Consider the following 24037-nt stretch of genomic DNA (forward strand, 5'->3'; position numbering starts at 1 on the left):
GAGGTGATGATGGTCCCACTTTGCTCAGTTCCCTGGATCTGCCACTTCCTGGCTCTGTGACCTTGAGCAAATGATCTTATTACTTTGAGATTCAATTTCTTTATCTACAAATAGCAATAGAAAACAACATCTTCCTCCCAAAGCTGTTGGGATGGATAAAATAAGATATCAGATGTGAAGCTTTGGTGCCTGGAAATAGTAGGTGATCAGTAAATATAAGTTCCCTTCTTCCTTTTTAGAGATGAGAAAATTGATGAGACCGAGTTGACATGATCTCACTGGTTGTCTTCAAATATTTCAAGGGCTGTCACATATCACAGGGGAAAGACACCTTCCTTTAGTGCTCTGGCGAGCAGACGTGGTGCGAATAGGTAAAAACCGAAGGGAGACAGATTTCAGCTCTACTTAAGGAAGAACTTTGTAATTATTAGAGCTGTCTCATGTCCAAGGCAGTGGAGCTCATGAAGTAGTGAGCAGCCTGGTCCTGGTAGTATTCAATTAGCACAGAATTTCTCAGCAGTGCTGCTCACCTTTGGGACCAGATAATTCTTTGCTGTCAGGGGCTGTGATGTGCGTTGTGAGACATTTACCAGCTTCTTTGGCCTCTGCTCACTAGATGCTACTAGTAACCTCCCCCTCACCTCCAGCCCTACTTGTGACAACCAAAAATGTCTCCAGACATTGCCAGATGTCTCCGGCAATGGTTGAGAACCACTGAATTAGAGGCTAGATGACAGCAAATTAGACTCCCTCTTCCCAAGGTCAACTCCGTCCTACCCCAAATTGAGTTCTTAACAACATTAGAATTCTCATGGTGGCTTTGTGCTTTGGGATGGTACCTACCACCAAGGATTAAAGGCCTAACCCAGGTGACACTGGGGGGTTCAGTTTGGGCCATAGAGAGCGAGGGAAGTCCCCACTTGGAAGGCCTTCAGGGGATGGTTTAATGGTTTGCTGCTTATCGTGGTTTTGCAGGTCATGCTGGCCGCTTCCTATTGGTCGCTCCTGGCCCCAGCGGTGGAGATGGCTACGTCCTCTGGTGGCTTTGGTGCCTTGGCCTTTTTCCCTGTGGCTGTCGGCTTCACCCTCGGAGCTGCGTTTGTCTACCTGGCTGACCTCCTCATGCCTCACCAGGTGAGTACCACTCCGCTCTGGGCTCTTGTGTCAGGATGGGTCCAGCTCTGTGCCATAGATTTACTTCTGTTCAAACTTGACATGCCAACTCGTGTCTATGTTAAGTAGCCAGTGATATCGAAATAGATATTTCAAGCCATTTAGGGCTTTTACCTGGAGGAACGGAATTGTGACTTAATACCTAAAAGAAAATAAGCGCTTGGTAGTCTGACTCATCATCTCCTTAGTTACATTTTGATACGTTCAGATTTTAAATGTCAGATCTCATTATAAATATAGAGTACAGCTGACGTCGTGTGGTACAGCACTGTCTATATGAGTGGACCTAGACACTGGGGGAAGGGAGTGCCCATGACGGTGGTCCTGACCCTTAGAGAGCTTATGATGTCACCAGGGAGATGACAACACACCCATCTACAGCGTAAGACCGTCGACAAAGCATCCCATCCACAAGGGCTTATTCATAGGAGGGTGAGGTGGGGAGACCGGGCAGTAGGGCCTTGGGCTGTGCTCCCTTCTGCCTTGAACCGGTTATATGTCCCTTCTCCCCACTTTTCCTTCTTACGACTTGAGAATAACTCCCTTTAGGAGCTGCCAAGTGAAAACTAAAAAAATCGAAAAAGGCTCCAGAATTGGGGTGTGCCAGCGATTTAGCTTTTTAATTTTTTTTGCCTAAATAGTGCTGGTGGGTTGGGTTTGGGGAATGAGCATGTGCTTGCGTACAGAGAAGCACAGAATGCACCACAGCCTGAAGTCTGGCTCTGGTCACTGAGCAGAGAGAGCCAAGGCCAGGCCACGAGATCCTGACCCAGCGCCATTGGCGAAAACCGGCTCGGCTGAAGGGTGGACGTCAACACGGACCCAGTGCAGGCACAAGTCACCTTACCAGATGCAGTGTCCCAACAAGTCCCCGAGGTGGGCAGAAGTCCCCTGAGAGACCTGAGCTGGTGCTTGAATTCCCTGTTCACCCAGGGGGGGAGGAGGCACAGGGAGGACCATGTCGAGGAGCTGAGCTTCTCTGCTGGGCCGCTGTGGGCAGGATCCGGTCGGGCTCACTGGAGCCGTCTGGGCATGTACCCCAGGAGGTAGGCTCACATCCTCTCCCCGGCCCACCTGCCTTCTTCTCCGTCGGAACGTGGCCCAGACAGTCGTGAGAAACTGATTACCCACGTCCCAGAACGGCCGGCCTCTGGCCCAAACAGCTGGATGTGATGGTTGGCTGGACAGCCGTGATGTTGTCTCGGAGGTGTGTCGTTCTTGTTCATCGAGAGTGTGAACGGCCGTGTCAGTTTCTGCCCTCTGGGCCCTTTGCTTCCTTGTTGTCAAGGAACATCTGCTTGGTAATAGCTTTGAGAGGTCCTCAGTATGGATTGCCCTATTCTGCTCTCAAGTCCTCCCTGGTTATGTGTAAACTTGCTGCTGGAGTGTATTCTGCTTGCCCTGGCAGGAAAATCTGGCAGCCAGGGGCCTTAACTCCTGAACAGCAGACAGGGGGCTGGCTCAGCTGCTGTGCACAGCCCCTGCTGGTCTCATTCCGCCCTTCCCACCCGGGCCCACCTGGGCTTCTAAGGCAGTGTCTTGCAGAGGGCTCTTTGCAATGGAGAAGGGTCACCCTTCCCTGATACTGGGGCCAGGGAGTGGGGGCCAGGTGTGTTTGACCAGCTGCCTGAATGTAGCAGCTTTCTCTGGGCAGTGTAAACAGTCATTTGGCCAATTTGTTCTGTGCAGCAGTACTTTTTTTTTTTTAACCTTTTGCTTCCTGTTTGTTCTACTATATGCTTTGAATATAGAGAAGATCCCAGGGGGAAGTCTTGGATAGACTACACAGAAAATTAGGCCTGGCTGGGGAGTGGTGGGTGAAGTTAGTGGGTTTTGACCTTGAGTCCGTGTGGGTTGACTGAGCAGCCAAGGGGAATACAGTCCTCTGTCGGGGAGAAAGCGGGGGCTAGAATTTGGTTGCAGAATGCTTGCTGCGATTGGAGTTTAGGAACCAGGAGTTCTGTGGGTCAATTCAGACTGAGATCTTTTCAGTTTCCTGTTCATGCCACCTTATGACAGAGCCCCACCGCTCAGCACGTGGCCCAGGAAGAGGATGAAGTCGTGAGAGCAAAAGGCTTTGGCTGCACTGGTGACGGAGGGGCTCATCCTGCAGAACAGGCCCCAGGGGAAAGGGGGACCTGCCTGCAGAAACCCCCCTGGCCCCCTTCCTGTCCTCTGGGAGGACCGTGTGTGGAGTCTGACGGGCTGAGAGGAAGTGAGTCAGTCTCTGCCTTATTTTACCTGCAGAAGTGAGCCAGTGCAGGAGTCCGCTCAGCACAGACGTGTGGTTTGAGGGATTCTTTTTTTTTTATTATTTATTTATTTATTTTTTAAAAATTTATTTATTTATTTATTTTTGGCTGCCTTGGGTCTTCGTTGCTGCCTGTCGATTTTCTCTAGTTGTGGCGAGCGGAGGCTACTCTTCGTTGTGGTGTGGGGGCTTCTCATTGCGGTGGCTTCTCTTGTTGTGGAGCACGGGCTCTAGGCGCGTGGGCTTCAGTAGTTGTGGCACGTGGGCTCAGTAGTTGTGGCTCGCGGGCTCTAGAGTGCAGGCTCAGTAGTTGTGGTGCACGGGCCTAGTTGCTCCGCGGCATGTGGGATCTTCCTGGCCCAGGGCTTGAACCCGTGTCCCCTGCATTGGCAGGCGGATTCTTAACCACTGTGCCACCAGAGAAGCCCCTAGTTTGAGGGATTCTGACATTGACTCGTGACCGTCCAAGCACAGGTGCCACGACCTGCCCACGTTGGAGATGTCCACCCTGGTTATACTTACACGTTCAGGGTGGCAAGACTCTGGGTGGGTGGGAAGGAAATGGTTAACAACCGACCCTGTTCTCCAACTGCATTTCCAGTCATTCAGCCTTTCAGGTGTATCTGTGCCCCTTTCGGAGCGGGAGCACCGTATTGCTCATGAAAAGGGTTTTAGTCACAACAGCCTGTCAGGCTGAACCCACTGTAGCTGTGTTAACTTCGGATGCATCAAATCGCTCCCTGAAAGGGTATTTATTTTCATGTATTTATCTGGGGATAGAGTAGAAAAGGCTCACGCGGGAACTGTTAATGGGAAATGAGCTGACAGGGTTTTACAGAGGCTTTGCCAAATGATATCTTAATGAGAGGGCGAGAGAGGCGGGGTAGGCGAGGAAGGTGCAGTCCGCCGGGCCCCGGAAGAGGCCTGACAGGAGGACGCCGATGGCGAATGCGGCTCGGGCCAGCCTGAGCCCGGCACTCCCCTTGGATGGTTCTAGGGAGAAGGGGAATGGACCTTGAACAGCTGTTTGGAGATACTGACATTTTTATGACCTTTGCAGTTTGCTTCTATATACAATTAAGGATGGCAGTGGGTGGGAAGACTTCACCTTTAGTTTAAAACTGTGATTTTCTACTGGTGGGCAGAGGGGAGAGGAGGAGGAGGGTGGATGTGTGTCGCCATGGCCTTGTGTCTTTCTTTTTAGTCATATTAGTATTACATCAACACAGCACAAAAATCTCATTATAAAAATTAAACAAAATTTAACGTGACACTCCTTTCTTGCTATAGACTGTGTCCTCCCAAAATTCATATGTTAAACCTAATCTCCAATGCGATGGTATTTGGAGGTGGGGCCTTTTGAAGGTGACCAGGTCACGAGGGTGGGAGCCCTCACGAATGGGATTAGTGCCCTGATGAAGGAGCCTTCAGAGCCCCCTTCCCATTCTGCCACATCGGGACACGTACACACTGTCTGTGAACCAGGACGTGGGCTCTCTCCAGACACTGAATCTGCTGGCACTTTGATCTTGGACTTCTCAGCCTTCAGAATTGCCAGAAATAAATTTCTGCTGTTTATAAGCCACCCAGTCGATGGTAATTTGTTAAAGCAGCCTGACTGGGGTAAGAGGCTCCCCTGTTCCCGTACTCTTCCCAAACCAGTCAGCCATTGTCGTCAGTTTAGTGGGTATCCTTCTAGATTTTTCTCTTTCCTCTTTTTTTTTTCCTTTAAGAAAACGAATTATGTTGTGCCCTATAAATATCGAAATATAAACACTGTCCCCTATGCTTGTATTGTTCAAGTATGCTTTAAATCTATAGCTACATGAATCCTGACTCATTTATTTAGACTTCCCTTCTCTTTGCTTATGTACGTGCATGCATACATTTCACACAGTTGGCACTGTCTGTGCGTTCTCTTGTGCGTTATTTTTAAAATTCGAAACGATTTTTATCCACAGTCATTTTAGTACATATACCGCATCCTTCCATCTTAGCGTAGCTCACCGGACCATTTCCCTGTCATTGAGGAGTTAGATTGCTGTGTGCTTTTACTTATGTATATATGTCCCTCTGGAAAATGTCATTTTGTTGTGTGTCCCCTGAAAAACAAGTGGTAACATCTTGGCTGTGTTGTTGGCACTTGCTTTTCCAGCTTTGCTTTACATCTTGGCAACCTTCTCTCTGGAAGATGGGTGTTCCCCGCCCCCTCCCCTCCCTCTCTTGGGATCTGACATCCGAAGAGACTGCCCAAGGACTGCAGGGAGAGGGAAGGTAGTGGTGTCTGACTCTGCCTGAGACCCTCGGGCCGGCATCGCCCAAACGTGCTCCGGGGCAGGAAAGTCAGCAAGCAATAGGGGTGCGACCTTCTCCTCAGTGCCCTCCTTCATGTATCTGTGTCCCAATCCTGTTCAGTTTCTCTTAGTTTTCGCTGTGATGGCGAAGAAGATGCCTCCGCTAAAAACTTAAACGAGCAGGATGTGCGCATACCTTTAATATGCACCTAACTGTTGCTGGTGTCAGTTTCTGGCCACTGGAGTCGCTATGAGGGACCAGGTATGACAACTGTTTGGAAGTGACAGGTGATTATTTTCCCCCGCAGGGGTGATGCATGTTTTCCTCCCCTTCATAGATCCTTTCCATCTTTAGCGTTCTGATTCTGATTCTGATTCTACTACTTTATGAACGAATACCTAACAGAGGAGATTGGGGGTGGGGGAATGGCAAGAATCGCTTACAGAAGGAGAAATCGCAGTGGCCTCCACCTCTAGAGTCCATAGCATAATTCTGATATTATCAGATAAGGCCAACTAGCTTCACAGTGAAAACCGGCTCCCTGCCTCAGTTTTAGCATCTCCTTTCTTTTGCTTTGCTGTGCTTTGAGATCTGCACTTCTATTTGATGCTCTAAGGTGCATCACGGGGTTGATGGACGGTTGACATTTCAGCTGGCCTGGAGAGAGCCTCCGTCCAGCTGAATCACCGGGCTCCTCCAGCGTGGGGACGTGACCGTGTCATCAGAGGAGGCTGGGCGCGGGGGTGGATTGGGCGGCCCCATTGTCTGGGAAACCAGGTGGAAGAGGGATGGGGTTTTGCAAGCAGCCCTTTTGCTTAACTGTGCACCCATCTGTCCTCATCTCCTAGGTCTGCCGTAACAGACCACCACAGGCTGGGTGGCTGAAACAACAGAACTGTATTTCCTCACAGTTCTGGAGGCTAGAAGTCCACGATCATGGTGTTGGCAGGTGCCTCCTTCTAACCGTGTGCTCACGTGGTCTTTCCTCTCTGTGGGCATCCCTGGTGTCACTCTGTGTGTCCAGATTCCCACTCCTGATAAGGGCAGCAGTCAGATTGGATTCGGGCCCAGCCGAAGGGCCTCCTTTTAACTTCGTCACCTCTTTGAAGACCCCACCTCCAAATCCAGCCACATTCTGAGGTCCTGGGGGTTAGGGCTTCAGCATATGAGTTTGTGGGGTGGGGGGGAGCAATTCAGCACATCACAGCATCCTCTCCGTTTCTTTTGATATTTATGGTACTAAGATTGAGAGATAGCTCACCCTGTGGATGTATGGAGGCCCTCAGTTCAGGCACTGGGTGTTCTGAGCAAGAGCAAGCTGGCACTTGGACGGGCACGCTGAGTGGGCAGAGCTCGCTAACGAATACACGACGCTAATGAATACTTCAGTTTCTAATGGAGCAAACCCGCGAGCTTGCTGGCATTGGAAGCCGTGGCTGGTGAGCCCTGGGCTGGGGAGCGTTGCCAAAACCTTGTCGTTCAGATGAGTCACCGACAAAGGAGCGTTTTGAATCTTTTGTGAAGGCCAGTTTATTTCATCATACTGGGGGGCTCTTGGCCCACTGATGCCGCAGGCCCTTCACAATGTGGTATTTGTGGAGAGCTGGCATTCGGGTCCCCCTGGATCCCAAGCACCCATTTCCAAGGTGCCGGTGGGAGCCGTGGCCGAGTTGCTTCTTTTGCCTTTCGATGCCTCCTGCAGCCTCCTGTGACTTTTAGGAAGACGCTCGGGTGTCGGTTTTGGTCCCGTTGGCATGCAGAGGGGCTCAAAAGGGGGCTGAGGCCGTCTCCTAGCGTGGTGTGCTTGCTGATTCTCAGAGAAGGCAGTGGGTTAGCCATCCTGTGGATGCCTTGCTCTGCGCATTTACCTGCTGGGAACGCGTATCACAGACTCCCTTCCTCTCCACTTGCTCCCTTTGGTGTCTAAGGCAGACGGGGGTGGGGGGCTGCTGTTCTACCCCTGTGTATGCCTGGGTGTGTTAGCTGCGCACCCAGTCCTGGCTAGTTGAGGCCACAGGAGAAATATCTGTGGCTTTGCAGCCAATGGCGCAGAGCATCTGAGAGGGCCCAGTCAGAGCTTGGAAGCCTGCCTCTGTGGGTGATGTGTATCCCCCAGGTACCTTCACTGGGTCTGGCATGAACACATACACTTGCACACACACACGCACATGTGCGCGAAGCGGCCATTGCAGTACAGGCTGGCTTGCTGAAGGGAACTCGCCGAGCACTGAATGATCCTTGTTATTTTAATAAAGTGGTGGGGATTCTGGAATGCAAATAGGCATGGTTGGAACCTTCTAAGACTTGGACTTCCTTCTCCATGCTTAGAACACCTTTTCATAGTTTAGACCGTAAAGTGGTGACTGAATACTTGTATTCTCTTGCCCTCTGTTGAGCCAGGCGGCAAGATTATGAGAAATATCTAGAGACCACCATGGAAATTTATTGAACCAGTGGCTGGTTGGCAAAGATGACGGAGGCAAAGATGATTTACGAGGCTGGCTGGCTAAAGGAATTGGGTGTGCGTTTCATCATAATTCCTTCCTCCCAAGTGGGGGCGGGGCGTGTCTGTCGGCTCACAGGTGTACCCCTCGCTAGGTGGCTGGTGCGTCAGTGCCCGATAGAGCAGGTCCTGGCCACGCCTGTCCTGTCCGTCTTCTCTCAGATTGTGGTGGTGCTGGTGATAGTGTAGACGGCTCACCTCAAGGCTGGGGACTCATAACCCCAGAGGAGTTAGAGTTCTGGTATCAAAGAAGAAAAGAAGGGGTGAAGTTTGGGGATGTAGATGTTGGTTTGGCCAGTTCTTTGAGAGCAAGGAGTTGGATTAAAGCCACTGGAAAAGCTAAAACATTGTTAGCTTTAGCTAGATATCCCCATAACGAGCCCCAGGGATAAATGACAGAAGGCATATCAACAGTAGTAAATGGAAACGCCCTCTGAAGATGCTCTGTGCAGCTCCACGCCTGCCGTTCCTTTTGTCCTGTGCCTTAGGACTGGGAGGAGGGGAAGGGATTTTCAGCCCTGTGTCTCAGAAGCACACCGTGTCTCCGGAATCCCAGCCGATCCCGTTCAGAGCCTCCCTTTTCCAAATGCATGGGTAAGCAATGGGAGGACTTACCTTGCCTCGACCTGAGAGAGACGGGGGAGTTCTGAATGTAATGCAAAAGCCAGTAGACCATCACCAACACGCTGGCATGGTGCCCAGCTCAGAACACTGTCCCTCCAGCGTTTGCAGACCCTCTCCTAGTTACCCTGCAGGGTGCACTTTGTGTGTTCCTTCAGCAGAAAGCTTCCCTGGCAACCCCAGGTCTTGGTTCCACTTGGCACCTCCCCCATCTTGCCCTGTCTCTTCCCTGTGCTGTCATCACCGGTGACCCTGATCACTTGTGGCCTGAAGGCAGGGACAGGTCCGCTCTGGTCTCCCCTGTGACCCCTACAATACCTGGGCATCGTAGGTCTCCAGGAGGTATCTGATGAATGAATGAATGGAGATGTTGGGAAGATCAAATGAGATCGTTGTTATGAAAACTCCTTAGAGCCTCAAAGTTGAAAGCACTTTACAGCCATGAGTTATTTTCTGGAGGCAGATCCGTGCTCCTTGGCAAGTGACCACTTTTGGGGCACTATAGACACGAGGCACAGATAGTTAAATAGAAAAACTTGATCTGATTTGAATCTGTTATATTCTTGTTCACGCTTTATTTGCTTTCTTAATTATGTTTGCCTAAGACTCTAAAGACTTATACTGCTGTTGAGAGTCAACATTTGCCTAGCAATTCGACCAGGAAGTGTGTTAGAAGGAATGAGGGTGGGGACGGGGTGGGAAGGAGCTGGGAAGCTACCTTTGGTGCTTTAGAAAAATATTGACGCCTGGACCTCCCTCTGGAGGCTCTGAGTCATGGTGTCCCAGGTGGAGCCTAGGTATCTAAATGAAAACATCCCCACAGAGGCTCTGATGTTCAGCCGAGGTTGGTGACCAGCAATTGAAGGCAACTTATAACTTGCTTTGATTCAAGTGATGTTTTTTGGATGGTTCACTGCAATTCAAGTACCTTTCTCTTTCCCTTGGAAGCCAGTCTTACGATTTATTGCAAAGGACTCAGCAAAGAGGGAAAGAAGGGCTTCCTGCAGGTGATGAAGGTAGTCTCAAGACGAAAGGGGGGAAAGGACCTGGTTCTATGGGTTGCAAACTTCAGAGTGCACCAGAATCCCCTGGGAGGCTTCAAAAATGCAGGTGCCTGGGCCCCACCCCAGACTCAATGACTTTTAAGCTCTTGGGATGCAGCCGAGGCATCTGCATTTTAAAATAGGTCCCTAGGGGACTTTTGGCACTCACCAAAGTGAGGGAATCACAGAACAGTTCAGGAAGGTGTGCTGGAGGAGTCTGGAAAGCTGTAGTATGTGAGGGGCACAGACAGAAAACTTGGAGGTGGGGTACCCAGAATCCTCTATATCTCATGGTCTCCTTAAAAATGTATTTTTTTATGACACAAATGAACTTATGTATGAAACAGAGACAGACTCACAGACATAGAAAATGAACTTGTTACCAAAGGGGAAAGCGGGTGGGGGAGGGATAAATTAGGAGTTTGGGATTAGCAGATACAAACTACTCTATTTAAAATTAGGTAAACAAGGACCTCCTGTATAGCACAGGGCACTAACTATATTCAATATCTTGTAATAAACCATAATGGAAAAGAATGTGAAAAAACATATGTATGTGTATGTATAACTGAATCACTTTGCTGTATACCTGAAACTAACACCATCGTGTAAACCAACTATACAAAGAATTGTTTTTTTAATTGATGTGAAATTCACATAACATAAAATTAACCATTTTATTTTTTATTTTTATTTTTGGTTGCACCTCACAACTTGCGGGATGTTCCCTGACCAGGGATTGAACCCTGGGCCACGGCAGGGAAAGCCCGGAATCCTAACCACTAGGCCACCAGGGAACTCCTAAAATTAAGCATTTTAAAGTGAACAATTCATTGCCATTTGGTACCTTACAATTTTGTGTAACCAGCATTGCTATCTAGTTCCAAAGCATTTCCATCCCCCCCAAAAGGAAACCCCCATTAAGCAGCCACTCCCCCTCCCTCCCTCCCTCATCCCCAACCCCTGGCAACCACTAATCTACTTTCTGTTTCTATGGATTTACCCATTTTGGCTATTTCATGTAAATGCAGTCATACAGTATGTGACCTTTTGTGTCTGATTTCTTTTACTCAGCATAATGTTTTCAATGTTCATCCACATTGTAACCTGTGTCAGAACTTCATTCCTTTTTATGTCTGAACACTATCCCATTGTATGGATGTGCCGTCGTTTGCTTTTCCATTCCTCCATTAATGGACACTTGTGTTGTTTCCACCTTTTGGCTATTGTGAACAGTGCTGCTGTGAATGTGGGGTACAGGATTTGTTTGAACACCCTAATTCTCCATTCTTTGGCGGTATGTATCACGATCTCCACTTAACCAGTGGTTAAATCAGGTCAATCCAGGTGGGCAGCCTGGCTGGCAGCTCAGATGACCCACAGTTTGCTGGAGTAACAGATGCAGAGCTCTCTGAAGCTCAGCTCTGAATAAGGAGTGGCCAGGAGGACAGTTGGGCAGTTAACAGGGCCAGAGGGAGGGGAGGTCTGGAGGGAGCTGGTCGGGGGGCAGTGCAGTTCTGTTTGGCTGTAGCTTCAGGCTAGCTTCGGTTTTAAGTGCCTTTTCTCAGCAAGGTTACAATGGAAACAGCCAGAGTAATCTTATTAGAAATACATTTCTGGGACTTCCCTGGTGGTGCAGTGGTTAAGAATCCGCCTTCCAATGCAGGGGACGCGGGTTCAGTCCCTGGTCAGGGAACTAGATCCCACATGCATACCACAACTAAGAGTTCACATGCCACAACTAAGGAGCCTGCCTGGTGCAACCAAAATAAATTAAAAAAAAAAAAAAAATTTCTGACCATTCACTCGCCATCCCAAATCCTTTGCGATCTCCCCATCGGGTCCAAGCCTTTTTGTCTTTTTTATTTAACACGGACTTTCTTCAGGACGCTCCTCCAGGTGCCTCCTTACCTCCTTAGCTTCAGCTCAGGCCGGTCCTCCGCCACTTGAACCAGCCGCCAGCTGCTGCAACGAGTTCTCAGGACACACGTGCCCTTCGTCATCCTGAGCCTTTCCTCGCGGTCTCCCTCTGCCGGGAACCACTTTCCTCCTTTAGCCGTTACCTGGCCAACTCCTGGTTCCCCTTCAGGTTAGGACAAAGGCATCCTTTCCTCCAGAAGCTTTCCCGAAGCTCCGATCTGGGCGAGGTGCCCCTGCATCTTTGTAGCTCTCCCCGCTGAGCCCCTGCCTGGCAGTTGCTTCCCTGGTGGACCGTTGGCTCCTTGGGGGCAGTGGCTTGGTCAGTCTCGTTTGCCCTGAATCCCCAGCACGTGCCGCAGAGCCTGGCATGGAGAAGGGGGCTCAGAACGTGATTTGTTGTGACGTGAGGAAGGAGTGAGTGTGTGTTTGATCCTGGGACTTTATTCCTCACTGCATCCTCCAACCTACATCAGTGCCTGCACCAGGCTAGATGCTGTGGCCCCTCTTACACCTCCCAACACAATAAACACTTCCTAAATGTGGGATCGTTGAATGAAAAGGAGAATTGTATGTATTGCGTGTATTTACATATGTGCGTATGTGTATGTGCATATGGCATTTTTTTAAAACAATTCTAAGTAAAGTAGAGGGGAGAAGGCTGGATTTGTGAAGAATCAGGTGGTCAGATGAGCTAAAACAGGGTCAAAAAACTTTTTCGGAGAAGGACCAGAAAGTAAGTATTCTGGGCTTTGCAGACCTCTTATGGTTTCCGTTGCCTTTTTCGTTTTGTTTCCTTCTCCTTCCTTACAACCCTTTAAGAATGTGAAAAACATCTGTAGCTCATAGGCCGTACAAAAACAGGGCACTGGCTGCATTTGGGCCACGGGCTGTAGTGTGTAGACTCTTGATTCGCAAGGTCCTTTAAGGCTAGTTACTTTTTAAACTTGGCTTTAGTGGTGTCATGTTATATGCATTTACACATGGCCCTTTTTTCTTGATGGTTAAAATTATATGTGTTAATTGCAAAAAAAAAAAAAAAAAAGAAAAAGTCTAGAGAATAGAAAAGTTCCAAGACATAAGAAAAATCTACTTTTAATCCCACTGCATGGGAGCAACTATAATTCATGTCTTGGAACATTTGCTTTCTGTATCTTTTCCTGTTGTTTTTTTTCTCTGTGTGGGAAATGTCATAAGAATAACTCACAGTCGTGGAGCATATACTGTGGGCAGGCACATTACATGCATAATCCTGTGGGGTCAGTGCTATTGTTAATTTTATTTTACAGATGAGGAAACTGAGGCCCACTTGTGTGATACGAATGATCTAGATGCATAAGGACCCGTCTCACTAAGTAGCAAGCCCAGGGATGCCCAGGTGGTGATGGCAGATGCATGTGTTGAGGAGGAGCCTCTGTCCCTGGGTCCCTGGGTGGCTGGAATGAGCAGAGCCCCTGCTTATAGAAGAGTAGGGTAGTTTGTTATTGCAGCAAAACACAGCCCATCCTGACTGATACCCTGAACCACTGAGACATTTGGGTAGCGTCAGTGTTAGTCGTGTAATGCTATCTCGGGGGCCTCTGTACCCTTGTTTTAGATGCCAGAGACATTTTGGTGGGATACTTTCTGTTTGTTTATGTGTTTTGTTGATGAGAAATTAATCAGTCCATCTAAGGTAGAAATAGGAAATGTTATTTGAGCCTAAATGAGGATTATAACCTGGGAACAGCATCTCACAAAGCTCCGAGAATTGTTCCACCCCTTAGAAGTCAAGGCATAGTTGCATTAAGTTTTTTGAGACAGAGGGCTGTACGTTAAATGACGTATTACTATTTTAAAAAAATTTTTTTAACATCTTTATTGGAGTATAATTGCTTTACTACAGTGTTGTTAGTTTCTGCTTTATAACAAAGTGAATCAGCTATATGTATACATATATCCCCATATCCCCTCCCTCTTGCCTATCCCTCCCACCCTCCCTATCCCACCCCTCTAGGTGGTCACAAAGCACCGAGCTGATCTCCCTGTGCGATGCAGCTGCTTCCCACTAGCTATCTATTTTACATTTGGTAGTATGTATATGTCAGTGCTACTTTCTCACTTCATTCCAGCTTACCCTTCCCCCTCCCCGTGTCCTCAAGTCCATTCTCTACATCTGCATCTTTATTCCCGTTCTGCCCCTAGGTTCGTCAGAACCATTAAATGACGTATTATTGACAGTTTACACAATCCAGATCTGAGTGTCATCTGTGGTGGGTCATGTGACCTCTTATAAGATCAAGAAAGAATGTTATCTTTTAAGGAGTTGTCTTGTTAACACTGGGAGAATGTTGCCCTTTATGGTTGAGCAGGTATTTCTGCGGATGGGGGCGGTTTGGTGGATGCCTAATGCAGACACACAATGCACAGTGGTGGGGGGAAAGGAGGCCAAAGGGCAGAGGAAATTTTTTTATGTTTAAATTTTTCTTGCCTTGCCATAAAATATGAATTTGATTTCACAGTTTCCTTATTGATCAGTAATCGCATTTGGACTCTCTCTCTCGGGAAGCAAAAGAGGACAGAATTAAAGGGATGCTTGTCACTGCTTTCTGCTCACGCCTGAATTCCATCACGAAGGAAAGCGTGCGGGCAGCCTCGGACGCCTGTTCCCTGTGATGGTGATGTGTGAAGTCTGGGTGGGGCTGTGTTCCTCGCTTCCTCAATCCCAGGGGCTCCAGGCTCCTTTCGGTGCATTTGCACTGTTACCCCTGCCTTTCTCCTCCCCTTATTCTCCTGACAGCTGTCGTAGAAATAACCGCCCGCTTTGTCTGACACCCTGATCCGGACTCTTCTCCCCCCTCCCCGTTTTGCCAGAAGGGCTTGCGTGTCAAGTTTCCATATGGTACAGCGAGCGGCAGTTGGGGGAGTCCCAGCAGACTGGCTCCTTGGTGATGCCCAAGGTTCCTCCGGTTCAATGGCAGGAACGATCTAGGGCAGGACTGGCAGGTAACGAGCCCGGGGAAGTGCGAGCTTGTGCTGGGCTTACGTGCTGATGGAGTTCTAGGTTGGCATCACAGTTGGGGCTAGTGCTGGGTTATTTATATTATATGATGATACACTAGAATGTAATGATATGCTACCTGATGATGTATGATGTAATGATATTCCATAATGGCATTATGTAGCGACGTATCATTAGGTAGAGTGTACCTTCATTCTTTCTAACACCCCCATGCTCCCCACCCAAGTCCACATTTCTCGGTTGCGTTAAAGCTTCTTTAGAAGCAATGTGTCGTACTGGAACACGCATGGACATTGGATCAAATTGCCCTGGATTCACAGGACTGTGTGTCTTGGGGCAGTTACTTAACCTCTCTGAGCCTTGGTATCCTTATCTGTAAAATGGATATAATCCTACCTGAGAGGGTGGCCATGAGGATTAAGTAAAATGAATGCCTATAGAGTACCTAACACATAGTCTGGCCAGCTTAACAGTAGGTGTTTCATAAATATGAGTTATACCAAGAAATGTGGAAGCAGCTGGGGATAACTTTTTGGTTATGTTTCTTATTTGCACAAGTTGTGGATTCAGGCTTGATGAAACATTTGTAAGTGTATGTGTCTGTGTGTGTGTGTGTGCGTGTTGGCTGCTTTTCTCTTTTAATCCCTTCTCTGTGGTTATCGTCACAGAAAATATCATCAGCTCCATTCCATCTCTCTGGAATCCTATGTGGTCTGGCTTTTCTTGCATCTTCACTGAGATGTTTCAGCAGGGACCCCCCCTGCCCCAAGACTTTTGCTTCCCTTTCCCATTCTGTTCTGTGGCTTGGTGACTGGATGAGTTTTTATTACCATGAGGAGTACCCCCAAAGCAGCTGCATGTGTCAGAATCACACTGTGATGGGCATCTGGACCTGCACACTTCTGTAGACCTTTGCTGTCTTCTGTCCTAGGCTGAGACTCTTCTTCCCTTTTCCCCCTTACCCCCTACTGCCCTGTCCCCACCAGGTCTATTTTTCTTTGATTCATTTAGTGCCAAACTTTGGTACCAGTCATTTTGCTAGTCCCAGGGATCAAAAGCCTTATAATTAGATAAACAAGCAATGGCAGAGCAGTAATTGCTATAGTGGAAGAGTATAAGATGAGAGCCCTGATAAATCGTGACTCAGTCTACCTGGGGAAGGCTTCCTGAAGTTGGTGCTTGAGTTTAGACTTAAAGGTTAAGTTGGAATTCGTCAGGTAGATGGCCTTGACAGGAGGTGGTAGGGTATACATTTTAGACAGAGGGAACAATATATCTAAAGCTGCACTACAGCAGGGTGACTAGTTCATTGTTGTGGTGGTACAAAGCATGTGTATTCGTTAGCCATTGCTGCCTAACAAACAACCATAAGATCTCAGTGACACACCACAGTCAGTAAGGATTGATTTCCCAGCTGCCTGTAAACTGGCTGGGACAACTCTGCCGATGTCAGCTGGGTTCACTCATGCATCTGTGGCTCAGCTGGAGGTCAGCCGATCTTGACTGCCTTAAGCTGCAGGACTGCAGATGGGCGTGGTGAATCTGCTCCAAGTGTCTTCTTGTCATCTACCTTGGGCCAGGGCACGTTTTTCTGCCCTCAGCGAGGGCAGAGCCATGAAAGGAAGAGCAGAAGCAAACAAGGCCTGTTAGGGCTGAGGCCCAGAACTGACACCCGGATACTTCCATCCATGTATCATTGACTGAGCAAGTCACATGGCAGGATCCAAGGTTGAGGGTGGTTGTTCTGGGATGAATAGTGATCACCCCAAATCCGTTTGTGTCCTGGAACCTCAGAATGTGACTTTACTTGGAAACAGGGTCTTTGCAGGTGTCATTAGTTAAGAAGAGGTCATATGGGACTAGGGTAGGCCCTAAAGCCAATATGACTAGTGTCTTTATAGGAAGGGGGAGAAGAGACATAGGGGGAACAGACAGAGAGAAGAAGACCACATGAAGAGGGGGCAGGGATTGGAGTTCTGCCACCACAAGCCAAGGAATGCCAAGGATTGCCAGAACCACCAGAAACTGGAAGAAGTAAGGAAGGCTCCTTTCCTCTACAGGTGTCAGTAGGAGCCTGGCCCTGCTGACACCTTGCTTTCAGACTTCTGGCCTCCAGAACTGTGAGAGAATAAATTTCTGTTGTTTTAAGCCCCCCAGTTGGTGGTTATTTGTTACGGCAGCCCTAGGAAGCTAATAAAGTAGCCATATATAAACTATGCCCGTGATAAGACCATGACGAGAGCATGGATGCAAAGAGAAGTAAAGAACTGGTGCCCGTGAGTGCACCTGCCACAGAGAGAGATCCTGGTGGTGGAGAGAGACGGGGCCAGGACAGGTAGGCAGGGCTGGCATATCACACATGGAGGGTGTGGCGTAGTCTACAAAAAGTTTGGCTTTTCTTCTGTAGGCAATGGTGAGAATGAAGGTTTGGGGGCAAGGGCGTGACTTCTTCAGATTTGGGTTTTAGAAGGAAGGCTCTGGGGTAATGGAGGGCAGAGTGGAGGATGTTGGTCTAGACTCAGGCTATGACAGTAAGCCAGGTGAGAAAAGAGGAGGGTAGGAATTAGGGTAGCACTTTAGAAAGAAATGGGTAGACCTAAAAACAATGTTTAGAGGAAATAGTTGGATTTTGTAATCAGCTGGACGTAGGAGTAAAGGAAGGCAAGAATCTAGATTGACCCTTATTTTTGGCTTGGGACGCCTAGTGGATTTGGTGCCTTTCCTGCAAAAGTGAACACAGCAAGCAGAGGAGCTGGTTACGGAGCGGAGGCGTTCAGTGCTTATGGGTCAGGCCTGGTGTGGTGCTCATGTCACCTGCCCCCTTTCTCCTGGTCAGTTCTTAGTCACATGACCAAGCCCAAAGTCAAGGGATGGGGAAATATGCGATGCACACAATAAGGCCACGGCAAGGATGCGGGGAGGGATAAAAACTGGGACCCGTCACTCAGCCTGTGGCAGAGAGCGTGACAGCGGTGAGAGATGAAGTCAAGAGAGGTAGGCGGGCTGGATCAAATAAAATCTACCTCTGTGTCCAGAAAGAAGAGGAGAACGTAGGTATTGGTAGGAATGGCTGTTGGCTCTGTATGTTTGTGTGGTTTGCTTGTGCATACGCTTGTGTGGTCTTCACCACAACCAAACTGCCGATTTCAGCACCCCGAAATTCCCTTGTACCCCTTTGCAGTTAGCCCCCCACCCCCAATCTAATCCCAGGCCGTCACTGATCTGCTTCTGTCACTACTGTTTCAGGCCTCAGTAGTTTCAAAAGCTCTTCAGGTGATTCTAATGAGTAGCTGGCTAACGATAAAACCAGAAGCATTTTAAAATTTGCTGACATTAAAAAACAAACAAAAAAACTTCTCTCTGACACAAGACACCATAAAGTTAAAGCCACGCCAAAGTCTGTGAGATGTTTGCAACGCATATAACTGGCACAAAGTATTGGTATCTAGAATATGTAAAGAGCTCCCACAAATCAATGAGAACAGGGCAAACCATACTCAAAAAATGAACAAATTATTTGATTAGGAATTTCAGAGGAGGAAACCCTAAAGGCCCAACAGATACATGAAAAGATGTTCAACATCACTAGTAATTGGGGAAATGCAGTTTAAATTCTCACCCATTATATCTGACAAAAAATGAAAAAAAATTGATAATACTATTTAACAAGATTTGGGCAAATGGGAACCTGCGTGCCCGGTTGGTGGAAGTGCAAATTAATTCAGCCATCTGGGTGAGTAATTTGGAAATATCTAGTAAAACTGAAGATGCATGTATCCTCTGACCACGCAATTCCAATTTCAGGGATGTGCTCTCTAAACATTCTTGCAAATGTACACAAGGAGCCAGGCGTAGGAATGTTCCATTGCAGCACTTCTTGTAATGGTGAAAAATTGGAAATAAAATACCAGTCATCAGATGAGTGGGTGATTAAATTGTGATAAATTCATAAAACGGTGTGCTAAACAGCAGTTAAAATACGAGTTAGGGCTTCCCTGGTGGCACAGTGGTTGAGAATCTGCCTGCTAATGCAGGGGACACGGGTTCGAGCCCTGGTCCGGGAAGATCCCACATGCCCGCGGAGCAAATGGGCCCGTGAGCCACAATTACTGAGTCTGCGCGTCTGGAGCCCGTGCTCCGCAACAAGAGAGGCCGCGATAGTGAGAGGCCCGCACACTGCGATGAAGAGTGGCCCCCGCTTGCCGCAACTAGAGAAAGCCCTCGCACAGAAACGAAGACCCAACACAGCCAAAAATAAATAAATAAATAAATAAATAATAATAAAAAATACATTAGCTAGATCTATAAATCAGCATGGATAAATGTCCAATGTTTAGCAGAAACCAGAGGTAAGTTGCAGAATGCTGCACGTAGTAAAATACTATTTAAATTTTGAAATTGTGTCAAGTAACATTACCTATTTTATATCCAAGTATTTTATATATAAAATTATAGGGACTTCCCTGGTGGCGCAGCGGCTAAGAATCCGCCTGCCAATGCAGGGGATATGGGTTCGATCCCTGGTCTGGGAAGATCCCACATGCTGCGGAGCAGCTAAGCCCGTGCGCCACAACTACTGAGCCTGTGCTCTAGAGCCTGTGAGCCATAGCTGCTGAGCACGTGCGCCACAACTACTGAAGCCCGTGTGCCTAGAGCCCGTGCTCTGCAACAAGAGAAGCCTGCGCACCGCAATGAAGACCCAACGCAGCCAAAAATAAATAAATAAAATAAATTTATAAAAAAAAATTATATAAGCTTGTCTATGAAAAGTGTAAAAACATGGCTAAGAAGGGTACCCATGAGCTTTTCCAGATACTTAATATCTCTAAGTGGTAGGAGGAGAGAGGAACTTCAGTTCTTTCTGCAACATTTTATTTTAAAAAATCTGAATCAACTGTAGTAAAAGGCTAAGCTTTATTAACTGTAGGTGGGAGGTGCATGGATTTTGATCTTGTTGTTGTCTGTTCATCTCTGAAATAGTTCCTTAAGGAGGAGTCTTAAAAACTATAGATAAAATTAAATGACATCAAAATGAAGGAAGAAAACTGTATTTGACAGTGGATCAGTGGAGTTTGTGTTTTCATGTAGTGGTTACCAAAACATCTTCTACATTTTTTAGTAATGGTCCCTAGCCTTGGACAGTCATATAATTAAAGTACTCTTAAATTTTTGTATATAGGCTATTAAAAAATCTGTAAGATTTTGGTGTGTGTGTGTGTGTGTGTCTGTATGTTGGGGGAGGGAGATAATTATTATAAAATCCTAAAATTAAAAGGAAATGCCTACCTTGAATGTATTTACACCATTATACTTGAACCCCACCTGTTTTGTTTTTCTTCCTGGTCATTTCGTAGCGACTGTTGTTACATTGCTAATTTTGATAACTACTGAGAATCAAGTTGTCAAAATGTGACAGTCTTTGGGTCTGTAACTGGTTGTAAGAATTGATTCTTAGTGGTCATCAAGGTACTGCACTGGTTTGGATTCCAACGTTCTAACTTGAAAACCAGGCAGGACACAAGGGCAGTCCACATCACCAATTCTTTGTTAATTAAGTTCTCAGCCTAATGCTTGCTCCTGAGATGGAATGTTTGTGATGTTATGCCTTTCATGTAATGAGATAGATAAGCCATTTACAGCATCATCCGCAAATAGTCCGATAGTATGTGCAGCATTATCCATTTTTATGCTTTGTAATTTAGGATGCCTTCTCGCCAAAAGAGAAAATTGATGACTGGAGAGCCTCTTACAAGAACATTCATTTTATCCTAGGTGACAGTAATGACCCCAAATAATTGAGTTTTGTGATACCCATACGCGAAGACCCATCTTTGGAAGAACAATATCCCAGGACTCAAATACTGATGGATACTCTTCTGCAATGGACTGTGTTTAATTTTCAAGGCGGGAACTTATTTTTCTCTTCATGAATGCAAAAGTCTTCATCTTGAAACAGTAGAATAAGAAAAACTGTCTTCACTCAGAGCCTGGCTTGATAAACTATAGGAGATGAGGGTACATGACAAATTGTCAGTATAAGTTAACATACTTCCCAACCACAATGCTAATTTCTTAGAACAGAAGATGCTCTTTTAGAATTCTATTAAAAGGGAAAAACAAAGACACCAGACTGCATTGTTTAAAGGTGATCTCTATCCTTAAGACATATCTTGGGGTGGTGTAAACAGAATGATTTGACATAAATGGAATGTTTATACCCTTGCTGTTAATCATGTTTTAAGGCATGATAGTTGCTTCAAGCAATTTAAGAGACACTTGGACCACATGCTCATTATTCATTGTTATCATGGGAAAATCATTTCATTGCAAATAAAAGTAATAAGCCATTAGAGGAAAGGAGATACCAGAGTAAAGAAAACAATTTAAGATGCAGCCAAGATCTGGCTGTGCTGTGGAACTCCAGCCTCTAGCATTTAAGGAGGATGGCTGACTGTTTTCTTTTGTTGTTGGTGGTTTTTCTTTTTTTTTTCAATTGATGTTGGACTTTATTAAACTTAAATCTTCTGCTCTGTGAAAGACATTGTTAAGAGAATGAAAAGATAAGCCAAGAGACTGGAAGGAAATATTGGTAAAACAAATGTTTGATATAGGACTTATATCTAAAATATACAAATAAACCTTAAAACCAAACCATAAAGAAATAAACAAATCCAATTTACAAATAGGTAAAAGATGTGAACAGACAACTTGGCCAAGATGGTGTACAGATGGCAAATAAGTATATGGAAAAATGCTCAATATCTATTGTCATTAGGGAATTTCAAATTAGGGCAACAGGGAAATACCACTACACACCTATGACAACGAAGAAAGGAGGTCGGGGGGAACATGCAGTACATATTGCTGGCGAGTATTGTTTCCTTTTTCTTTTTGTGTATTGTGGTAAAGAACACACAGCATAAAATTTACCACTTAACTGTTTTTAGCATACAATCCAGTAGCGTTAGGTATATCCACGTTGTTGTGAAACAGACCTCCAGAACTTGCTCATCTTGCAGATCGGAAGCTCTCTACCCATCAAACTCCAGTCGCCCATTTCCTCCCCCCCGTAGTGGTTCCCTGGTAACCGTCATCCTACTTTCTGTTTCTATGAACTTGACTGCTGTAGATACCTCGTATCAGTGGAATCATATAGTATTTGTCCTCTTATGACAAGCTTTTTTTTTTTTTTTAGTAAATTCATTTATTTATTTATTTTTGGCTGTGTTGGGTCTTCGTTGCTGTGTGCGGGCTTTCTCTCGTTGTGCTGAGAGGGGGCTACTCTTCGCTGCGGTGCACGGGCTTCGCATTGCGGTGGCTTCTCACGTTGCAGAACATGGGCTCTAGGTGCGCGGGCTCAGTAGTTGTGGCTCGTGGGCTCCAGAGTACAGGCTCAGTAGTTGTGGCGCACAGGCTTAGTTGCTCCGCGGCATGTGGGATCTTCCCGGACCAGGGCTTGAACCCGTGTCCCCTGCATTGGCAGGCGGATTCTTAACCACTGCGCCACCAGGGAAGTACCTATGACAGGCTTATTTCACCTAGTGTGTCCTCAAGGTTCATCCATGTTGTAGCATGTGTCCGAATTTCCTTCCTTTTTAAGGCTGAATAATATCCCACTGTGTGTGCGTGTGTGTGCGTGTGTGTGTGTGTGCGTGTGTGTGTGTGTGTATGCCGCGTTTAGTTTTACCCATTCATCTGTTGATGAATGTTTGGATTGCTTCCACCTCTTGGCTATTGTGAGTAGTGCTGCTATGAACATGAGTTTGTAAATATCTCACCGAGACTCTGCTTTCAATTCTTTGGAAACCCAGAAGTGGGATTGATGGATCGTATGGTAGTTCTGTTTTTAACTTCTTGAGGAAACTCCATACTATTTTCCATAGCAGTTGCACCGTTTTACAGTCTCACCAACAGGGCTCAAGGGTTCCAATTTCTCCACATTCTCAACAAAACTTGTTCTCTTCTGTTGTTTTCTCTTCCCTTCCCTTTCCTTCCCTTCCCTTCCCTTCTCTCCTTTTCTTTTGTGATGTCCCCTCCCTCCCTCCCTCCCTCCTTCCTTCTTTGACAGTAGCCATCCTAATTGGTGTGAGATGATATATCATTGTGGTTTTTAATTTCTCTTATGATTAGTGATGTTGAGCATCTTTTCGTAAGTTGGCCATTTGTGTAGCATCTTTGGAGAAATGTGTATTCAAGTCCTTTGCCCATATTTTAATAGGGTTATTTGACTTTCTTGTTGACTATTTTCCTATCCAGGCTTTTCAATTTCATTTACTGGGGGAGAAATTTCTTTTCAAATATGACACCTCTATTTTTTTAATTGAACTATAGTTACTGTACAATATTACAGATGTACAATATAGTGATTCACAATTTTTAAAGGTTATATTCCACTTATAGTTATAAAATATTGGCTATATTCCCCATGTTGCACAATATATCCTTGTAGCTTATTTTATACATGATAGTTTGTACCTCTTGATCCCCTACCCCTATACTGCCCCTCCCCTCTTCCCTCTCCCTGTTGGTAACCACTAGTTTGTTCTCTACATCTGTGAATCTGTTTCTTTTTTGTTATATTCACTAGTTTGTTGTATTTTTTAGATTCCACATATAAGTGATAGCATACAGTATTTGTCTTTCTCTGACTTATTTCACTTAGCATAATGCCCTTCAAGTCCGTCCATGTTGCTGCACATGGCAAAATTTCATTCTTTTATTATGGCTGAGTAGTATTCCATTGTATATACATTTATATATACCACATCTTTATCCATTCAGTGTCCAGTGTTGATGGACACTTAGGTTGCTTCCATATCTTCACAATTGTAAATAATGCTGCTATGAACATTGGGAGGCATGCATCTTTTCAGATTAGTGTCGGATATATACCCAGGAGTGGAATTGCTGGGTCATATGGTAGTTCTATTTTTAGATTTTCTGAGAAACCTCCACACTGTTCTCCATAGTGGCTGCAGCAACTTACATTCCCACCAGCAGTGCACGAGGGCTCCCTTTTCTCCACATTCTCACCAACATTTGCTCTTTGTGTTCTGTCTGACGATAACCATTCTTACAGGTGTGAGGTGATATCTCATTGTGGTTTTGATTTGTATTTCCTTGATAATTAACGATGTTGAGCATCTTTTCATGTGCCTGTTGCCCATCTGCATTTCCTCTTTGGAAAAATGTCTATTCAGTTCTTCTGCCCATTTTTAAAATAGGGTTGTTTG

General features: G+C 46.3%; 1 protein-coding gene across 11 annotated transcripts in view; it reads left to right on the forward strand.

Moving 5' to 3' along the window:
* The window catches only part of SLC39A11 (solute carrier family 39 member 11), a 424690-nt gene that overhangs the window by 124716 nt on the left and 275937 nt on the right, over positions 1-24037 (forward strand). For all 11 annotated transcript variants that reach the window (XM_061176496.1, XM_061176490.1, XM_061176491.1 and 8 more), the window contains one exon: positions 976-1134. In XM_061176496.1, coding sequence (XP_061032479.1) covers positions 976-1134 — 159 coding nt within the window. The remainder of the gene's footprint in view (positions 1-975; positions 1135-24037) is intronic.

This window comes from Eubalaena glacialis, chromosome 19 (genome assembly GCF_028564815.1).
Source record: "Eubalaena glacialis isolate mEubGla1 chromosome 19, mEubGla1.1.hap2.+ XY, whole genome shotgun sequence".
NCBI lineage: Eukaryota > Metazoa > Chordata > Mammalia > Artiodactyla > Balaenidae > Eubalaena > Eubalaena glacialis.